The sequence below is a fragment of the Nyctereutes procyonoides genome, unplaced genomic scaffold, assembly GCF_905146905.1.
Source record: "Nyctereutes procyonoides isolate TBG_1078 unplaced genomic scaffold, NYPRO_anot_genome, whole genome shotgun sequence".
In the NCBI taxonomy this organism is placed as follows: domain Eukaryota; kingdom Metazoa; phylum Chordata; class Mammalia; order Carnivora; family Canidae; genus Nyctereutes; species Nyctereutes procyonoides.
Window position 1 is genome coordinate 23489372 of NW_026575142.1, and position 22676 is coordinate 23512047.

The 22676-nt window shown below is 39.7% G+C and overlaps 1 protein-coding gene across 4 annotated transcripts in view; it reads right to left on the minus strand.

Moving 5' to 3' along the window:
* Positions 1-22676, minus strand: part of GCA (grancalcin) — a 57059-nt gene that overhangs the window by 32516 nt on the left and 1867 nt on the right. For 3 of the 4 annotated variants that reach the window (XM_055307889.1, XM_055307888.1, XM_055307887.1), the window contains one exon: positions 21774-21837. Coding sequence is in view for 1 of the 4 variants with exons in the window: in XM_055307885.1 (XP_055163860.1) it covers positions 1676-1702 (27 nt within the window). In the remaining 3 variants the exon portion in view is untranslated. Of the gene's footprint in view, positions 1-1675; positions 1833-21773; positions 21838-22676 lie in introns of those variants that run through there. The other variant, XM_055307885.1, reaches the window with a different exon arrangement.

Consider the following 22676-nt stretch of genomic DNA (forward strand, 5'->3'; position numbering starts at 1 on the left):
TAGCTACAAAATCCTACATGTCCTGCATTAGGACATAATTCAGTTCATTAATGTGTCATTCAACATCAAAAGAAGTAAAGCAGAAAAAAAGAACTCTCTAGCCTCCAACAACTTAATCTAACAGAGGAACATGAAGCACACTTTTTAACTGTTTACCATCATCATCACTGAAATAAACAAAAACCAAAAAAATGCAAAAAAAAAAATTTCACCTGCAGTCAAACTAAGAAGTAGTATACTACTCCAGACACATACTTAGAATAATACATGGTAAACACAATGAAATTGTGAACTAGTCATGGGAAACCCCAGAGAGTGCAAACATCTTCTCCACCAGAAAAAAAAAATGTATTTTTTAAAAAGCAAGACACCAATAAACAGATCAATAGAGTGATTAATTCCAACAACAGTCTTCAAAATTAGTAATAATACCAACAAAAATAATACACAGCTAATACTTACTGAGGGCGTTTTATGGCCCAGGTACAAGTACTTTCCATTATGTGCTTAGATTTCCCCAAAACCGTATGAGGTATGAAACTACTATGTCCTTTTTGTCACTGAGGACCTGAAACTTCAAGAGGTTTCCTAAATCAGTTAAGGTCAAACACCTACTAAAAAGGAGACCACGGTTCAACTGTAGATAGTCTGATGTTTGTTTCCTCCTGTGGTTTATGCTTCTCTCTACTTTTTTCACTTTGGGACTGGGTATACGTTTTTAATACCTTAGAAAGGCATTTTACTGAGCATTTTTATGAGTCTGGAGGAGAAAAAAAGTATCAAGATTGTTTGTTATTCCGTATTGAACAAAATTCTTGATCTGCATCCTTGAAGGATGAACAGAGATTGCCAGAAGGCAAAAAGAAAAAAAAAGAATTCTAAACTGGGGGTCGATGGGGAGAGAGAGTCAAAAGGTGGGATACTACCAGGAGTTTGAAGAGCTGCGTGGCTGGATGTGCAAGGGCGAGGTTACCAGGAGGTGCTGCAGCTCCAGAAAATGGACTTCAAACTCCAGGAAACGCACAACTAGATTTTGAAGCAATGAAGTACCGGAAAGTAGGCAGTAAATGTTAAAGCAATATAATGGACTAAAAGCAAACAAAAATAGGTGAGATTTCTTAAAAGTTTCTTCTTTAAAAAGAAGGAAAAAAAGACCATCCTAAGGGACCCAAAAAGGCCAACTGCAGGAATTTTTAAAAAGAGCATAAAACCACACATTACAAGTTCCAACTCTCCAAGGTGATTCAGGATAAACAGTTCTGTAAGAAAGAGTTGACCTAACCCTGCCTACCTACCGATAAGGTCTACGACAGGTTGCCCTTGGTGCGAGAGCAAAAATTAGGAGACTAAATGTCTACATGCGCATCTTAATTTATTCTGAAGCAAATTAGAGGACAGAAAACGAGAAGCGGCCGAAAAATCAGAAAGAGGACGTCCAGAGAAGCTGAGGAAGTGAGGGTCGACCACAAAGTATCACTGGAACTAGCAGAGGGCACATTTGTTCCTCCAGTCCAGGAAGGAAACTCCCGAAGTCGCGGCCACCGCGGGCTCCGCAAGGCCTCGCCCAGCGGCCCCGGGCCCCGACCCCGCGCGGAGCGCCGTCCGAGGAGGCCCCGCGCCCGCCCCGCGAGGCGGCGGCCCAGGGCGGGCCGCGCAGCTGGCAGCCGGGACTCACCGCGCCTCCGTATCCCGGGTAGGCCATGACGAGCCGAGCCGGCGACCCCCGCCGCCCTCCCGCGAGAAGGGCGGAGCTGCAGGTGCAGGCGCAGGTGCAGGCGCAGGTGCAGACGCAGGTGCAGGCGCAGGTGAGGCTCGACACGCGCCGGCCCTGCGCGGGACCCCCCCGGCGACCGCCCCTTCCCAGCCTCCAGCCCCGCCCCGTTCGGTCCCGATTGGCTGGGCCCCGCCCCTCGGAGCCCAAGCGGCCAAATCGCGCTCCTTCCCGCCGTCTAGTCCCACCCATCTCATCTCTGATTGGCTGCGCGCGCCCAGCCCCCTTCTGCTCGGCTCCTATTGGCCGGCTCGGTGGGTGGGGCGAAGCCTGGGCTCCCGGAGCTCTGGCAGTCCCCGGGCAGGCCGCCCCGGCCCAGCTTCTCCTTTCTCCGCGGATGCCCGGGGTCGCCGGGGGGTCCCCGAAAACCCGAGGCCCGCCAGGCCGGGACGTCTTTCATCTCCTCCTGCGCTCTTTGGAGCTAGACTTGCAAATCAGCCTCTGTGAATTACAAAACTTTCCGTTACTCACAATTATTTTTTCTGCGTAGCGTCGGTGTCACATCATCAAAACTTTGAGACCTTTATCGGCCCCAAGGGGAGCCCTTCTGACCTAAACCCCACCGGATGCGGAATTTTACCAAAATACAAAAAGCTATTTGTAGTTTGTTTGGTAGATAAATGGCGAAGAGAGTTGCCAGATTTAGCAAATAAAAGTACAGGATGTCCAGTTAAATTTCATTTTCAAATAAACAATGACTTTTTTTTAATGTACCTATGTCCCGAATTACACACGAGACATACACTTAATAGAAAAAAAAAACTCATTGCTGATATGTTAAAATACAGGGTGGCCTGTATGTTTTCTGACACCTGGACCAATGACCCTCTGGATGGACCTCTTGATTCCATCCACCGAGGGGGCACAGCTCGGTTTTTATCACTTGGTGGAAAGTTTTAACAGTCACTTTAATTTATTAAGTAATAGCAATTGACAGTTCTGCTGTTCTCTGAATTTTGTGGCTCTGGCCTTAAAAGGAGAGAAACGCACACACAGACACATGAAACAGCAGGGCAGCTGCAGCATCAGCTTCAGAACAACGCCAGGTGGTATCTCCCAGGAGTACGACGACTGCTAAAATGTTTCTTAAGAATAAAGATGTGGGGGGAGAAAAGCATTAGCTATCAGCAGAGAAACTCAACCCTGCAAAGCTGAGTAATAATGGCAAGTTACACTACAGAGAAAGAACCTTGTGAAACTTGATTTTATCAGGAAGAGGCAGAGAGAAAGGAAGATTGCTAATGCACAAGCCACTCTTGAGAAAGTCTGTGTTAGTTCCTCTAACATGATAAGAAATAATTTAAGCAATGAGGTTAGATTATTGGAATAAATACATAGAGGGAGAGGATAAAACCTACTTGATAAGAGGAAAAACATGACTGTTAGAGCATCAAGTGATAATGCACCACAAAGCAAAACAAATTGTTCCAAGGTTTTATTCTCACTGATTAACTACATATTCAAAGAAATGCTCAGAAAGGATTGAGTGTTTTACACTTACAATGTGAGTTTAAATCTCTGGTCAGAACTTTTGCACATTTTTTTCATCATAATAGACTTACGCTTGTATTGCATTTGTGTGTGTTGGGGGTCAAGTCTTCATGGGGCTCTTGCATGTCCACACATATAGTTTCAAAGATAGGGATCGTATTTTTCTCAAGGGCAGAGAAAGTTGTTGCAGGATAAGAAACATAATCTGTCCCCCCAGGGCAAAATTTGGGTTGGTTTGCTAGCATGACATTCCTAAACTTGGACTTCCTCCATTCTGATACGAACGAACCATGGGTGCTTGTGCAGCTCCAGGTCACACTGGGGGACTTGGGAGCAAAAATCTGAGAGCTGGAAGCTCATGCTGCCTGTGGCGTGATGAGTAATAAGATCCTTTGTCTCTGACAGAGGAATCTCATGCATCTGTCAACTTCTATGAGACTGTGGCAGGCTACTTGTTAGCCTACAAGTGGAATAAAATATCAAATCCTTCACATTTCTTGGCAGTGTCTCTTTCTTAGAGAAAGAGCTGCCTAGGGAAATTCCCACTGAAGGGCAGTAGAAGATGCCATTCCAAAATATGCCACTTTGGCATAAGGATTATTTTTAATTAAGGGCAATTGAGAAGAAGCAGATCAAAGAAAAGCTTTCTGTTCTCCCTGTATTTGCCTAAAAGCACAGCATAAATTTACAAAAGTCCTTCTCCTCTTTCTATACCAGGAAGAACAAAGATTATTCCTCTGAGACAGCGTTGGCCCCTAATCAATGGAGAAGATGCAGATTTAAAACCACATAACAGGGATCCCTGGGTGGCGCAGCGGTTTGGCGCCTGCCTTTGGCCCAGGGCGCGATCCTGGAGACCCGAGATCGAATCCCACGTCGGGCTCCCGGTGCATGGGGCCTGCTTCTCCCTCTGCCTGTGTCTCTGCCTCTCTCTCTCTTTCTCTCTGTGACTATCATAAATAATTATTAAAAAAAAAACAAAAAAAAAACAAAAAAAGAAACCACATAACAATAACAAAAATAAATAAATAAATAAAACCACATAACAAATCTTGCATTTGTTTTTTTGTTTGTTTGTTTTGTTTTATAAGAATAACACAACTTTTATTGGGAGTTGGGGTCTTGGGTGCCCTGTCAGATGATCAGAACATTAAAAATGGACTCAACACAAAATAATCCTGCAGACCCCCCAGGACCCCGTGGCCTGGCCCTGCCCTCCCCACAGGCGCAGACCCCGCCCCACCTGGCACTGCTGAAGCCCGTCTCTGCGCCCCGAAATCTTGTACTTGCTTACACTGCTTTTCCTAGTATGTCCCCACAGCTAGTCTTTCCTCACCTTTCTCCCTCTTCTTTTTAGCTGAAGATGGTATCTAAGCTAGAGTCACCTCCGAAAGTTATTCATTTTTCCATGGGTATCTCCCATGTATTTATGGGGATACATGTAAATAAATGTCTGGGTTTATTCTTTTGTTAATCTACTTTTTATTACAAGGGTCTCAGCCAAGAATTTAGAAAGGTAAACATAGAATTGCTTTGTACTTTATCCATTGTCTTTTCAGAAAACACTCCATTATTATATAAAACATGCTACTTATAGAGTGATCACTGTGTCACAGGCACTGTATGCTGCGAGGGGCCATTCCTCAAAACAACTTCATCAGGTATATACTCTTAGTATCACCATTTCACACATGTAAAAAGTAAGGTGGAGAATTGTGTATCACATACCCACAGATGCCCAGTTAGTCGCAAAGCTAAGATTAGAACCCAGGCTTGGCTGAGGAACGTGGTCTCTTTAACAATGCGTTTCCCCTTCCCTGCCCACTCCCAACCATAGCATTTTAAAACATAGTAAAAATGATTTACACTATAGAAGGAAATGGCTTAAAGGGCAGAAAAGAACTAGACAAATAGACAGAAAATGCAGTTTTGTTTTTTTCCTTTTTGACAAAGTTTTTATTTTTTTTAATTTTTATTTATTTATGATAGTCACAGAGAGAGAGAGAGAGAGAGAGAGAGAGAGAGAGAGGCAGAGACACAGGCAGAGGGAGAAGCAGGCTCCATGCACCGGGAGCCCGATGTGGGATTCGATCCCGGGTCTCCAGGATCTCGCCCTGGGCCAAAGGCAGGCGCCAAACCGCTGCGCCACCCGGGGATCCCGAAAATGCAGTTTTGACTAGGACTAGCCAATCACCTCACTTCTCTTACACAAGATGCATGTTTTCTCGCCATGTTAAGCTTTTATGGTTATGATATTTCTTCCAAATCTTGGTGACCTTTGGTCTTACTATAAATTTAGATATTCATTTAACCTGTGCATTTTCTAGTACAATATAAACACTGATTTATTTATGTTTTCCTTTCCTATCTGTTGCTACCTCATTTGCTTTCCCTTTATACAGAAAGGGGGAGGGGGAAGGGAGGTGAGAGACACAGGACATGAGAGTCAGTAAAATTTTACTGCTCCTCAGCAAACTTCAGTTCCAGAGCCAGAGGGTACTACTCTCATAGAAATTATTTATATGCTAAACACTATAACGAGACTACCAGTTAATGAAAAACAACATTAATGAAGCTTATTTTATACCATTAAGAAATCTCACTTAGATTGATTCATTTATTTAAACAAATTTATTGAACATCTATAATGTAGCACTAGTTTAGATGGGAAAAAAATACATCAAGGTTGGGGAAATGTCTTTGCTCTTCTGGACCTCACATTCTAACACGGAGAACAAGCAACAATAAGTAAAGACAATAAGTAAAGCATATGGTATGTTAGGAGATGAAAAATGCTACAGAACCAAAGGAAAACAAAAGCAGGGGTGGGAGAGTAAGGTGATGATGTGGGAAACAGAGGCAGAAGAAAAATTATTACATTTTCTTACTACTTACAGCCCATTGACAACTCCTTATAACAGGTGGAGTGACATTCCTCTAGGACTCAACTGCCTGGATGTTGACACTTTGCTAAAGGCAAAAGGCAATCGTAGCCCAACCCCAGGACCACATAAGTCTACTTTAACATATAAAAATTCCTTTGGAAACTTCCTGTATCTCTACCCCCCATGATTCATGTTGGCAATCATCCCCCAAGCATATGACCTACCTATATACATTGGAAGGGTCTCATGACTCAGGTTTTATTAGATAATAATGAATGACCTTTTCCTAACAATAGTGAGCCCCCTCAAAGTCCTGGAAATCTTGCTTCCAAAATTCCTTAGAGACTTACAATACCCCTAACCTCCTCCCAACTTGAAAGTATATAATGGGCGCCTCCTCATGACCCCAGTGCAGCTCTTTCTGCCCACGGGTCTTGTCCCCATGCTTTAGTAAAATCACCTTTTTGCACCAAAGACATCTCTAGAATTCTTTCTTGGCCGTCGGCTTTGGACCTCACCAACACTCCAAAACTGCATCACTTGAAGTCTGTCCTTTCATAGCCCAGCTCCTGTCTCCCCTCGTCTCCCCAGGTGACACTGGGCCCCCTGTGCCAGGGAGGATGCTGCATAGAAGTCAGAGGATGTGGGTTTCCATTCTCCAGAAAGTTGTTCTGGCATCTACTTCCTACCTGCTTCTCCCTCTGCCTGTGTCTCTGCCTCTCCCTCTTTCTGTCTCTCTCATGAATAAATAAATAAAATATTTTTTTTAAAAAAAGAGGATTTTGTCAGAACAAAAGATGTGTAATTTTCACAAGCTTTCTCTCTGTTCTCACCTTTACTTAATAAACTATCACTTCACCCCTTTGTGTCCAAGAGATTCATTCTTTGGCTCCAGGAGACAAGAACCCTGCAACAGTGACAGAGCAAGTTGTGGTACTAAATGAGATACTCCAGGTAGCCTCATTAAGAAGGTGAGGGTTATGCTGTTCAAGAAAAAAGGGTGAGGTTGAGCAAAGACTGGACATTAGTAAGTTAGACGTGTAATTACCTGTAGAAATAATGTTCCAGGTGGAACTAGAGCTACAGACCTAAGGCAGAAGCCTCCTGACCTGTTTAAAAAACAGCAAGGATGCCAGGAAGTCTGGTGTGCATTGAGCCAGAGGGAAGTCTAAGAATGGTTACAGAGCAGGGGCACTGGGGCAGATCACCATGGGCCTTTAATGGCCATTGTTAAGACTTTATACTCTGAGTGAGGTAAGAAACCACTGATGGTTTGGAGCTTTAGTCTTACAAAATAGGTCTTTATTTGTAAAAGATCACTCTTTTGTCTGTGTTGACAATAGACTGAAGGGGGTTAGCATAGAAGGAGGGTGATCTGAAAGCAAATCTGCTGGTAAGTTAGAGATGGTGGTGTTCACCTAGATTTAACAGTTGAGATGGTGAGAAGTGGTGAAATTATTTTGTTTTTAAGGGATAGACCTCAGGATTTACTGATGTTTTAGATTTGCCCTTTAATGACATGGTAACAAATATTCTCTCCTTGACCAAACTCTAGCCACATTCTTCCGAGCTCTCTTCTTGACTAGGCCTTAATCCTGGCCTATAAAGAATTGAACAAACACCAAGGTATTCTGACAGCTCAAGGCTGCATCCCTATTATGACTCTAGCCCCTTTTAAAGTACTTACCTGAGAGAACTCAAGGCTGCCAAAAGAATGTAGTGTTTGTTCCTGCCAATATCTGAAGATAGGGCCTATTTTCCTAGTGTGTGAGGGTAGAAGCCTAACTTGGATTAAGTGCCAGGAAGCAAACACAGATGGATTTCACATAGTCTAAACCTTTCTTCCTACTTTTTATAATTTTTCATTTCCCTGACACTACAGAGTTCCCCTCCCGCCCCCACTAACTCCTTCCCTATTCTCTGATTCTCCCTTTCAAATGCCCAGTCCTTTCTGTCTGAATCAAAGTTGAATTCATTTCACACTGGACCCTTTCCTTATTATTATTATTATTATTATTATTTCCCTATTATTAATAGTATAAGTAATATATTATGGTTTGAAATCATCCTTACCACTTTAACTAGAGTCCTGCTTTGTTTATCTTTGCCAGTGGTGGGGACTGGAGGAAGAGTTGTTTGGGGTGGCCAAATCATGCACATGTTAGACTTGAGATGTCTATGAAACTAAGTGATAGTGTCAGGTAGGTTGTTGATCTGAAAGGCGGGATGGAGTGAACAGCTTAGCCAGTGATGGTGCCTACCAACCACCCAGCATCTTCATCTCAATGAATCTTGCTATTTTCCACTTGTTACATATGCTGCAACTGTTTGGAGTGTAGGAAAACTTACTGGGAGATGGGACGTATTCCTCCAAAAGGGCCCTAACGTGGCAATTAATTGCTTAATGCTGGTAATGAAATAAAAGCAGCCCAAGAAATTAATGCCTCATTTCATTTTCTATAAAAATTAATAATAGAAATAATTTTGTACCTAGTAGATAAAAGGCATAGCTTATTACATATGCAAAATGATTCTGGCAAACATTAAATCCATGGAGCTTGAGAAACTACATACATATAACGTCTTAGCTCATGCTGCCATCACAAAGCACCATAGAATGGCTGGCTTAAACAATAGGAATTTATTTCTCACAGTTCTGGAGACTGACAGTCCAAATCAAGGGGTAGCAGGGTCAGTATCTGGTGAGAACTCTCTCCTTGGGTTGCAGATGGCTGCTTCTTGCTGTGTCCACACATGAGTTCTCCTCATGCTTGCTGTGTCCTCTGAGTATGTGGATGCAGAGAGACAGGGAAGCAAGTTCTCTGTTGTCTCTTCTTATAAGGACATTAATCCCATCGTGAGGGTCAGACCTTCCTAACCTCACCCAAACCTAGTTACCATCCAATGACTCCCATCTACAAATACCATCACACTGGGCGTTAGGGTTTCTACCAATAAATTTTAGGGGGACAGAGTTCAATCTATAGAACACAAAATCTGAAAGGTGAGGAAGAAGAGACACATCGTCATCACATCCACCGTTGTGTTGTCACCTTGGAGCTGCTTTAGAATTTGTTTATTCTATTTTATGCTAAAATGTGTTCATATGGATTTCATGCCATGGTTTTAATTGATATACTTGCAATAATTATCATACTTTTTCCAGAAATTATTGTGTCTTTATAATGTGTTTTATGGAATAATGAAGGCTCTATAGGTATTATTCGTATAAGGCATGAAACATAACATTATAAAATGAAGCTATTCACCAACACTTTTATTATAAGCCTAAAACTGTTCCAACTGCCTAAGGGTTAATCCCCACTATTGAGGAAGAGTAAAATAATAAGCTTCACAAATAAGACAGAAGTATATATTATTTGCCATTTATTACTGAGACCAGCCATTTGACAAACTGACCTTATTCAGCTAAGCTTTCAACAACACAGTTTTTTGTTTCTAATTCTGGTAATATTAAGTACTCTTTTGGCAGAAACACAAATTCAAAAGCAATTTAAAAAACAATAATGCATATGTGAAAAGTGTCAACAGGGCTCTTCAAAGAGGTGAAGAATGGTAATTTCTAAATATATGCTCCTCACTTGGATCATTGCCCTATTAAGCAATTTGGATTCCATGCAAACTTCTTCAGAAATCGTAAAAATATATATATAAAATTGTAAATATATTTATATATATATATAAAATATATAATATATATATAAAATGTTGACCACAATATGTGTCCACAACAAATGATCAATAAAAGCTGCAACACTGATTAATATCCTCCATAAAATAATCTATTACTCAGGCAATGTTTAATCATACACTCACAAAACTGACTTTCTAGAAAGATAAAAATGAAGTAATGTTGATTGAATACTTATTTTAGCGGGTGCTTATCCCTTTACTTAGTAACTTGCTCACATATAATGTGAATTAAGTTAGAGTAGTACTGTTATAACCAAAAGCACCTTATTTTTTTTAATATTTTATTTATTTACTCATGATAGACACAGAAAGAGAGGCAAAGACATTGGCAGAGGGAGAAGCAGGCTGATGTGGGAGCCTGATGGGGGACTCGATCCCAGGACCCTGGGATCACGACCTGAGCCAAAGGCAGAGCTCCATCACTGAGCCACCCAGGCGCCCAAACAAAAGTACTTTAATCAAAAAGATAAAAGAGCCTGGGGTGGCTCAGTCGGTTAAGCCACCAACTTGATTTCAGCTTAGGTCATGATTTCAGAGTTGTAAAATTGATCCCCGGGTTGGGCTCCACGCTGGGCATGCAGGCTGTTTAAGATATTCTCTCTCTCTCTCTCTGCCTCTGCCCCCACCTCCCTCTCTAAAACATAATAGATAAATAAATTGCAGAATGTAACACATGGACTGAGCTTAAAAACCTACCTTATAAAAAATAAAAGTAGCCCAGCGCTTAAACAGATTATGGACTGGCTAAAAGCAGAAATCATCCCATTTCTACACTAATCCTTAGGTATTTTGCTTATGTGTGAAGATAAGATTGCTCCTATCCCTCATCAATGTAAAACTATTAGAAGGAATAAGACCTAGTAATAGAAATTTTAAAAATTAAAATCTATTTATTTGCATAGCATGTGATACTTTTCATAGCTATTTAGCACATTATCATATTTGAGTTTCCCCCAAATCTTGTGACATTAGTAGCGCCAATTATATTTTAAGAGGAAACTAAGATAGTAATAGGTTGTAATTTGGAAGTAGACACACATCAAAACAGTTGCAAAATATTTTTAAAACAAAACATGACCTGATTAATTCATCATGTTTGGAAAATGACAGCCCACAGTGCTCCTGTAGTTTGGATGAGTGAGTGAATATATGAATGAAGTTCCATGGTTAGAGCTTTTGAAGTTGCTTAAACCATGAATTAACCTGTATAGAACATTATGGCTTAAGCTATCCTAAATTAAAAAAGGAACTGAATTAAAAGAAACAAGTTCAGTACTCTCCCCGTACAGTCCGTGAGAACTGGAACCATAATACATACGAATATAAATGAGGACCCATGATCCGTGATGATGCCAGGCACAAACTGGGTGGGCATAAGGAGCCCAGTTAATGCCCCATGCAAGATCTGCTCTATAACCTACTTAGGACACTTGCTTTGCTCTCCAGCCTTTATCCAAAAAACTTGACTGCTGCCGTATCCATCAGAAAACAGCAGATGGCACACTCAAACAAAGTAATTGAGGAGCTGTAATAAAGTCACCGTTTACAAAGGTGTCACCTACAAAGGATGAGAGAGCATCTCAGTACAAGCTGCAACGAGGATCCATTACTCCCCTTAGGATGAGAGGGCAAGGCAAAGAAGCAGTGTTGAAAGCCAAAGAGCATAACTGTATGGGGAGGGCCATCCGACACATAACCTCTAGAAGAGGGATACATGATGAACTGCACAGAAGAGAGGTGAGGGGAACAAATACTACAACCTCCCTCTTTCCTCCACCTCTGATCTCCTGTCAGAGCTTCCACTGGCTGATCTCAATCAGAAGCCATAGGGACAGAAAGTTCATGGATTGCAGTCCATAAAGGTCACCTTCCCAGCCACAGTGCAAAGTAGAGGGTAGAGCATGGATGTTCAGGAGCAAGTGGAAAATATCACGTACATTGAAGAAAAAGAAATTCCACAATTCACACTTAACAGTCCTGCCAAAATTTAACAACTTTTCAGGAAGAGCCTCAACCTGTTTAATTTTTCTGTAAGGTAAGGCAAAAATGCAGGTAAATTGCATACAGTAAATATTTCTAGAATAATTATATTGAATGGTGAATTAAATCCAAAGGGTTGATTGAACAAATAGGCTATATAGAAATGGGGCAGGGGAGGGAGAGAGAGGAGCAGAGAGAGAAAAGAAACTTAGGTTTTTATTCAGACACCATGAGTCCAGTTAAGGAGAATGTAACCTAGAGACAGAATCTTTACACTCTTTAGAGATTTTACAATCTTTGCTCATAAATTGTTGAAAATGGTAGTTAGTGATATCAGAAAGCATAATTAAATAAAGAGAAGTTACCAGAATGACTGGGGGGGGGACACAGAGAGCAAATACCTAGGTATATAGATAAGAAAGATCAAATGGTTCTTCAAATTCTGCTATAAAATATCTTTCTGCACATTATCTTAAACAAATATGCACACAAAATAAAAACTATTTAGAAGGAAACAAAACTAATTTCTGCTGGAAAAGCATGTGCCTAAAACAGATCTTTTTCAGTATAAATTTGAAAAAGTTAAAAATTATGATCTCAACCTTTCTGGAAAACATTTATCTTCAAGCTTTTGATCCTGTTACAGTTTTCAATAACAACAACAACAAAAAAAAAAACAGCTCATATTTAGATCAATTTTGATATTTCCTCCTGATTGATATTTGGTAACATCTATGTATAAAACTATCAGCTAATCACATCACACAGATAATAAATTAATACCAATATCAGAGTTAGGATGATTTCTCTTTATTACTAGTGATTTCATTCATTCACACACACATTCTAAGTTCAAGAGAATATGTTAATTGGTGTATTTACTCTAATTTTTTTTAAGATTTTATTTATTTATTCATGAGAGAGAGAGAGAGAGAGAGAGAGAGAGAGAGAGGCAGAGACACAGGCAGAGGGAGAAGCAGGCTCCATGCCGGGAGCCCAACGTGGGATTCCATCCCGGGTCTCCAGGATCACATCCTGGGCTGAAGGAGGCACTAAACTGCTGGGCCACCCGGGCTGCCCTACTCTATTTTTGATGCTCTGGCCTCTAGGGCCTCTATGACTGGGGAGAGACTGGCCCTCCCAGGACTAGCCAATTCTTAGAGATAACAAATGACTCACCTTTCATGTGTAAACCAGGCAATCCACAGCCCCTGCCCTACCTGAATCACCTCCTCTCTTTAGTTGAGAGACCAGCCCAGAAGACAGTATTCCTCCCACTAACCTCCCAGATCCAGATACTGGGCAGTTAGGGATAACCTCCATGCTCCTGAGCCCTCTAAAATTATTCAAACTAGTCACTTCTAGCTCTGCTTACCATACCTTGCCTTGCCTTTCTCATGGAAACCATAATAAAGATTTCACCTATCTGATCCCCTTGTTCCTGCTGCCTTCTGGCATTTCCTGTGGAGTGCCTCCTGAGACAGTGTGCCCCCTCCTCTTAGAAATTGTAACAAACTATTTTTTCAATGGCAATCATTTCTCATTTGTTGGAAAAATAAGAAAATGTACATGTTAGAACAGTTGGTTCTAGTCATTACTGTCTATGCTAACTCTTGGGGAAACCGTGCAATAAATATTTTAGAGATTGATAACTGACCCCAAGTTCATCTGCTGGCTGTGTGACATTGGGCAATGTAATAACAATGAATCTTGGTTTCTCCTTTGTTAAATGGGGATATTCCCTACCAGAAGGTCAGTTAGTCTTCTTTAGGTTGTTCCCTGTTTTAAAAAAAAAATGATACTTTCAGTTTTTACTAAATTCTAGCCATGGTTCTATCTTCCCACTGGGAAATACAGATTACCTGCCTTTTCTGCTATCTGTCAAGAAGTCTGTATTTTTCATAGTTATGATTTTACTTACTTGACATCGGCCAAATCAGATCTGACACAGTTACTAGTTGATAGTAAAACCCCCACAAGAGGGCGGCAGAGGCAACACAATTATAGGCAGGTGGCACCGAGAGCCTGAGGAGGAATGGAGGGATGGCTTCCCCTGTGGGAGTCCCATCCTGAGCATGGCTAGATACAGGTGAACGTCCAGGGCTCAGCCTGGCTGGCTTCGTGTGTGCTGGCTCCTCAGAGCTGCCACCTTGTCATCAACGTTCCAGGAAACATAATGACCCGCAGGCAGTTCTTGGCTCCACCTGAGAACCTGGGTCAGCTTTTGGAATTCATTTTGTGAAGAAGCTCAGGTTTTCTCTACAATTCATTGCTGTGTTCCACAGATATGAAATCTTAATATCATTCTTACTTCCTGATCCACAGACAGCACATTTATGTGCAATTACCAGTTTATTCCTGAAAGACAAAACATTTCTAAAAAGTATTAAATCAAAGATCACTCAAAATCCATGCTTGCAGCCTTATTTACCTTTATCCATCTACTAAAATAATAAGTCTTTCATCTTGAAATATTTTAAGTAGATCATTGGTATTATATTGATATATTATTAATATTATTATATTTGGTAGATCATTAGTAGTAAAAATTTAGACCACTCTATATTTGAAAAAAAAAAAAACCTCACATAGTATAATATGTCCCTTTTGAGCTTTTACTGCATTTGAGGGAGAAAGAATAAACGAATTGAAAGCATCTGCACTAAAGAAGTTCTAAAATTTTGTGCCAGTTTTGATGGTCGGGAAGGGCTATGTAAGGTTCCCTGTCTATATACCCTCAACACAAGTAGGCGTCATACACAGGAAAATGCACATTCTAATTAGCAATTTAGAGGAGAAGAGATTAAATTATTTTAGCAGTAACCAGGAAATATTTTACAGAAATATTTTTATGATATTTAAAAAATCAATTTAATTATAAATTATATAAATATAAGTTTTAGTATCATTTTACTTTATAAAATGTGGTCTGATTTGCAGCCTGAGTAAATCAGTGTGTCATTCTTTCATTCATTTGCTGATTTTACACATGCACTCTTTCATTTATAACCAGCACAGAAGTCCCTTTCCTGCCCTCAACAAAAAGGTATACTGTTTCCAGAACCTGCCCAACTTTTCTAATATTTGGTTTTATGAAAATCTGATGGAGTAAAGGCAGCTGCCCACCCTGAATTGGGAATTTTTTACTTGTATTTTTTCCTTGTTAGGAAACAATTTAAGACAGCTCTGGTACAATATTTCTGCTGTTTAAAGAATTCTTTACATATCGTGTTCTGATATTTCAGCACAGAGATTTCCAAATGCTTTTCCAAATATATGGAAAAATATGGACTTTTTTTGTCATGACACGTTTACTTTTTAAAAAGTATGTCTCTTGATTCAGTCAGGGCCTTGGGATCTTAAGGGATTAGCCACTGTCATATCCAAAATCATGCATTTATGCAGGGTAAAAGTTAATTTTCCTGGTCTTCCTCAGAAGAAATTGCCTCAGGGATGCCAGAGAGATTTGAGGTAATGTCAATTTAAAATACTTTTACTAGGGAGCCTGGGTGGCTTAGTCAGTTAAATATCCAACTCTTGGTTTTTGGCTCAGGTCATAATCTCAGGGTCTCGAGATCGAGCTGTGCATGGGGCTCTGGGCTCAGTATGGAGCCTGCTTGTCCCTCTCCCTCTGCTCCTTCCTCCATAAATAAATAAATAAATAAATAAATAAATAAATAAATAAATAAATAAAATCTGAAAACACTTTTACTGAAACTCGATTCCTTGGGCCAGAGGAAAGTCCTTACTACAGCTGATGGTACAAGTAAAGCTTCATTTACTGTTTCCAGGCATCACCACCAGACTCCCTGTCACCACCAGTAAGCTTTTCTCCTCCAAAACACCTCCCATTTCAGTCCCAAGGTATGAAACTCAGAAAAGTTGATCAGCTCTTTTTGAGGTAAGGACAGGGCCCAAAGTCTCACCCACTGATCCTCTCTCCATCCGCCTCTAAGGTATCACTATGTCGTATTAAATTTCCTCAAACTACAGTTTGAATATTGGTCACCAAGTATATGATAGAGTTGCAATAGAAGTGGCTATCCAATGGAGCTTCATTGTGTGTGAAACCTGGATCTCCTGATAATCTTCCTAATTTCTTTCTTGATGGTTGGAAAAAGTGATACCCGATTGCTCTCTTCTTATCGCAGATGCACCAAAGACTTGGAGACCCAAGACCAGAATGGGGAGACAGAGTTTATTGAGTAGATAAGTATAGTACACTTTCAAGAGTGAAAGTGTGCCACTGTCAGAGTAGAGTGGAATGGCCCCAGAAGCTCTAGCTGCATCCTTTTAAGCCTGCTTTGCGTACATGTAAATTTGGCTTTGATTGACATTTTTCGATTGACAGCTGGTGGTTATAGAACATTTTGGCCTCTGTGCATGTGCCTACCCATGATGCATTTGGTTATAATTGTATTTATTTTTTGTATTGCATATTTATGGACTTTTTAAAAAGATTTTATTTATTTGTTCATGAGAAACACAGAGAGAGAGAGGCAGAGACATAGGCAGAGGGAGAAGCAGGCTCCCTGCAGGAGCCTGATGTATGACTAGATCCCTGGACCCCTGGATCACAACCTGAGCCGAAGGCAGATGCTCAACAACTGAGCCACCTAGGTGCCCCTATATTTATGACTTGTAATGAGTTTTGTTGTGACCTTGAAGGTATGTAAGGGCAAGTTGCGCTCCTTGGGTGCATGCTCAGCTCTTGAAGTCCCCATGTGGCTTTTGAGCCAGCTCTGTGGCTAGGCCTTTCTGTTCTGTTAATCCTTGGAAGTGACTCTGAAGGTGTCACTAAGCCTTGGAGGTGGAGCCCAGAGGTGGCCAGCACCTGCTTTATCCCTCCTTGCTCATGTCTAACTGCCCAACAAAAGAATAAGAAATTCCAGTTGCTTAACATAAGGAAGACAGTTTTTTTTTGGAATGCTACAGGGGTTCCTTCCTCTGTCCCTCACTCTCTTTGCTGAACCGACAGGCTGGAGAACTACCAAAAGCCTTGGAGACAGATATAAAATAAGCAAAAATTCTTCAAAGGTCACTCAGACTCAGATTTTCTGCCCTTGTTACTTTCTTTCAAGTTTACAGACATTAGATGACCTTTTTGGTTGAATTTATATATATGATCTATTTTTTTTTCCAATTTTCTCTCAGAGATTGACATTCTGGGGTGTTCACAGTGCTACTGCCATGAAGGTATGTATTTTCTGTGATGCATAATCAGTTTCGTTTGTTCTAAGCAAATACCTGACAATGTCCAGGTTAATGGATTTGGTAGATTAATGTTACAAACAACAACATCTCTCATAATTACTGAAAATATGTGTTCATTTATATCATGGCTTTAGCTAAATTGATTATGAATGATTTAGGAATATGTATACAAAACACAATTGAATTTTTCATATTTTCCTGGTTAGACCAGGAATCTACCTACCACTAAAATTTATTTGTAACCCCCAAATAATTACTTTTGATGTTTTCATGGTCACTGGTGGATCGGTGCAGAGGAGTGAAAAATTTGAGTTGCCCAATGAGTATGTTTCCTGCTGAGGTTGAACAAGACAGAGCTCTGCCTTCTTGTTTCAGCTCTCATACTGTAAACAAGTGTCCTTTTCGTGGTATATTTAGTGCCAATTTTTTTTTTGCATTTTTATGCTTTTTGTCGGTGATTTCACCGTTTAAAATAGTCCTGAAGTGTTATCTTGTATTTCTAAGCATAGGAAAACTGTGATGTGTCTCACAGAGAAAATGTGGGTTAGATAAGCTTCACTCAGGTATGAGTTATAGTGCTGTGAGTTCATTGTTAATGCTTCAACAATACATATTAATTTAGGTGTCTTTAAACAGAAACACAAAACAAGTTATATATTTATTGGTTTTAGAAATGTGACCAGAGTGTGACCTTATTTTGTATGTCCCCAAGAGCAGTAGGTCAGTATGCACTAATTCAGTACAGCTTTATAGTACATAACTACCATGAATAATGAGACTCGCCTGTATTCTCAGCTGGCCCTAGGCAAGAAGAGGCCCTAACCCCTAGTTCTCACCTTTGACCAGAGTGGAATCACATGTTGAATTGAAAGGGAAAATAACTGACACTAAAGTTCCAATTGTGGAGATTTGGCTGCAATGGATAACTGTATTCATCTTTCCATGAGTCTAATAGGCAGCTAGCTGGGCTTGAGAACAACTTTGCTAGCTCACTCTGTGGCCACAAGAACTGAATGGCAGCTCAGGAACTTCCCATTGGGGGCACTCTTCAAGGGGAATATGTGTGTTCTCTTAGGGAAAGCAGCCTGAAAAGAGGCTTTTCTAGCCCTCCTTTGGTCATCTTTGTATGTTCATATTCAAATAAAATAGTTTAAGCTCCTATGACAAACAATGCCTTACTATTACATATCACAGTTGTTTAAGTTTTGAGCAGATATCACTTTATTTTAGGAGAAGAGGGCACAGCTCGGTTCCAGCCAATGAGATATATGAGAAAGTTTGCTGGAAATTTTTCTTCCTTCACTGTTGGGAGGAAGCAAATGGGAGAAACGCTATGCTCTTTAACTGAATTTATAGGAAGAAATAATGTTTGTAGCTATTGTAGCTATTTTGCAACCATGAGAGAAAAACCAAGTAAATTACAGGACACATCCTAGAGTTCTGACATCAATGAATGCACCGACTGTTCTTGTTATGTGGGAAAAATCAATCCCTCTGGCTGGGCCACATTTACTCAGGCATTCTTTATCTTGCAGCTGAAAGCAAGCCTACTGATATGGCCCTTTCCATCCTGCAGAGCATTGTAAGTCTGGCACTATTCCTAAGGATTCCTAGAGGGTTCATGCTCTCACTGTCACCCTTGGATAGAATTCTCAATCCATGTTCCCTGTCTCAGTTTCAACAGATAAGCTTTCTTTCTACGCAGCTCTGCTCCCCTACATGGAGCCACCAGCTCTCCTTTATTAACCAAAGCACCACAACACAAAGCTGTTACATGTGGTGGACTTTTTTGAAAGATCTGGGACCAAGAAGGGTCAGTAAGCAAGTGTAACACAGGAACAAACTGATTATTCAATATTAGGCATTGCTGCCCAAATATCCTAGCCATCCCTGCTGTAGGGAATCTCCCTATAGGCTCTCCTCCCCTTGGCATGTCAACATGTTCTCCCTACAGAGGAGATCTCTTCCTTGGAAATCTCTTCCTCGGTGTTGAGACCATCTCAGTTCACTCTCTGTTGAAGGGATGTTGAATGTGTATATGCATGTGTGCAATAAAATACTGGTAGGAAATACATGTAAAATATTAAAAATGTCAATCTCTGGGTGATAGGATTGCAAGTAATTCTATATAATCTTCTTTGGTGTTTTGTTATGCCCCCCCCCAATATCTATAATGAACATAAACTGTTTCTTAAATAGAGCATTACTTTTAGTAAAACATTCAATTCAAGAATTTATTTTATATCCTATTACATGTCTGGCAATAAGATATGAAATATATTCAGTTTCCATGTGTTAACGTAATATACTGACATTTGTTACAAAGCAATACTAGTAAAAAGAAAAATTCTGCTTCCAAGATCTAAATGCTTAATTGCCCTTTTTCCCCCAGAGTTAACTCTCTCTTCACTTATATATCTTCCTCTTCTATTCTTATTAATCCTGCTCTTCAAATTCATCACAAGCTCTAGCCCTTGGGTGGTTCTCTAGAGCTGTGGTCTCCAAGTACTTTGTTCCTGATTTTTTATCAGTAAAAATATTTGAACATGGACCCTAATGAAAGTATATGTACTTAGAAAATCTTTACATGTACAACTCTAATGATACATCATAAAACACAAAAATTAAATAGGAAGGCATCAGATAAAGATGAAATAAGATTGTTCAATGTAATGACATAATCCATTGCATTGATAATAAAAGGTATTTTGTAATTGATAATGCTTTATTGTTTTTTAAAATCTGAGTTTAACCCTATGTGATTTAGCAAATCAAAAAGATAGATTCATCTTAATATTTGATTTCAGTAACTCATTCTACTTCAAAACTTTGTCAGTTATAATATGAGCAGGTGAAATAAAAATATTTAACTAATTGTTAAAGGATGAGTATTAAGTAATCAGAACAGCAACCACTCAATCAGAATGAACACAGGCTGAGATATCTAATCCCAAGTGTTCACCAGCTATCAACCATAATTTCAAGGAAAAAAAAAAACAATGGCACTCTAATACATTTGACTGTAGTTTGCTCTTAAACATTACTTTTATTTTATTTTATATTTTTTCCACCCGGGCTGCCCTTAAACATTAATTTTAAAATAAAGTAAAAGAAGCATGGCTAACCTATGCCTTTGAAGTATAGGTGTTGTTTTAACGAACAACAAAAAGTCCTAGTGACTGTTCTTGAAAGGACTTAAGCTATAGAGGAAGCATTTGGAAAATAGATGTTTTGGAAATTTTTCACTTATTCCTGACTTTTCCCCCCCAACATCGTTTGTTATGTAGAAACACTTTTGCACATGCATGCTTTTGCACATGCATGAATTGGTGGAAATAATTAAGAAATGAGTATTAGGATCTAATAAACTTTTAGCTAGAATTTCTTGTTCTGTTTTGGACTTAGGATTTTGAAATATAGAGCTATGATAATATCCTTTCAATAAACTTTTCTTCTAAATCAGTCTATCCCCTTCTGTTTCCTGAAAAAAATGAATCTGTCTACAAACTCAGCTACATGGCTAGTTCTTACGTAGGTTTATATACGTAACTAATTTATCTCCACTATAAATTGTGCATTCTTTGAGAGGTAGCACCATCTCACACTCATAGCTTGTATAAGAATGCTGGCAGTCACTTCTTGGACACACTTCTTGCCGGGGCTGGTGCAAAATGCTCTACATTCCATCCTTTGAACAAACTCATGGCCTGGAACTGGTATCATTCTCGTTTCACAAATGAGAAATTTTAGGTGATTTTCCTAAGACCACACAGAAAGAGGCAGTGCTGAGATGTGAGTCCTGACACCCTGGCTCAGGGTCACCATTCATAATCAGAGCACTATACTGTTAGGCTAAGGGCATCTAGCTTTCAATGAAACAAAGTAGGGTCTTTATTGATACAAGTTGGTAATAAATGATAGGACAGAAACATAATTTTAGAAGGATTTCCTCATTGAACTAGAATTATTGTAATTTAATTGAGAAAAAAGCATACTGCTGTTACACTGTAGTTCTAGTTTGTCAAAGAAGTGGCAGCTATGATTTTTCACTATTTCTCAACTACAGAAAATGCAGATGAAAAGTTGGGTAACAGCAGGAATTTGTTATGTCCCATCTTCCTGAATTACTGTTTAGGGAACAAAATGCTACAGGTAACTTTTAAAATTGATAGGGACTGAAATGTTTCTTTTGGGTTTAAAAAGAAAAGGCAGGTCTAGAGAAAAGGAAAAGACATATATTGACAAGATTTCCTATCCCAAAGGAGAAAGGAAACAGAAACTTGCATTTAGAAAACCAAGAGGAGAATGAAAATGAAAGTTATCAGAGGAAACTTGACAGAGGAAAACATCTATTCAAACAAAAAACAGAAAATAAACTAAGTCATGATGCATAATTATAGATAAAGAAAATAGACACATTTTGAGAGACTGTGGCTTGGCTATTTCCACTCCTCAAATGCCTTTCTCCAGAAGGGGCCCTATCAAGGTGATGGAAGATTCCTAAAAAAAGAGGTTCCTTTCTACTTTCCCTCTGGTGTTCTCACTCATATTCAGTCTTCATCATTCAATCCTCATCTAGTGAAGTGACTCTTCCTTGAGAGTAAATATGAACTGTTATTGATAGATATTATGGAATGTTAATGGTGAGAATTAGAGGGGGGTGTCTATATGGAAAATCAACTGGTGAAACTATAATGTGCATTATTATCTAGACTTACCGAGATCAGGAACAAGCGAAGGGTGCCCACTTTCACCACTCGTACTCAACATATACTGGAGGTACTGGCCAGAACAATCAGGCAAGAAAAAAAAAAAAGGTATCAGAATAGGACAAAAAGAGGTAAAATTGTCTCTATTTGCAGATGACATGATTTTATACAGAGAAAATCCTAAGGACTCCACCAAAAACCTGTCAGATCTAGTCAACTAATTCAGTGAAGTTGTAGGATATGAAATGAATATGCAAAAATCAGTAGCATTTCTATACACTAACAACAAATTATCTGAAAAAGAAATAAAACTATCCTATTTACGACAGCACCAAAAGCAACAAAATACTTAGGAATGGATCTTATCATAGTCCTCATAGCATTTGTTCTCAACTGGCACATTGCCTAGTATTTGGTGTCTGTCTTCCCACTCCCATTAGACTGGAAGCTCATAAAGCTTTGTTCAGTTTTATTAACTGCACAAGAGTAGCACTGATCATATTACAGGTACTCAATAAATAGTTTTAAATGATTGCATGAATAAATCTGAACACTAAACACGTAAGCTTCTACTTTTGACCCTGGATCTCACAACCCATGAGATCATGACCCGAACTGAAGTCCAGAGGAAGACACTTAACCGACTGGGCCCCCCGGGGGACCCCCAATCTCTTTTTTTAGGTACAAGGTTATCTCCCCAAATTAAGTAAATACATAGTAGTGTTTTATGAATGAAACAGAAAAGAATAACCTAAAGCAGGTCCATCTGCAAGGCCAAAGTTTTATTTCACTCGAGTAACTTTCATTATGTGCTTGCATTAGATCAGTCGGTAAGGTCAAGGCACACAAAATTCCCATTGGTGGTGATCAGCAAGGACCTACTGGGAGGACCTACTGTTTGTATTGTACCAG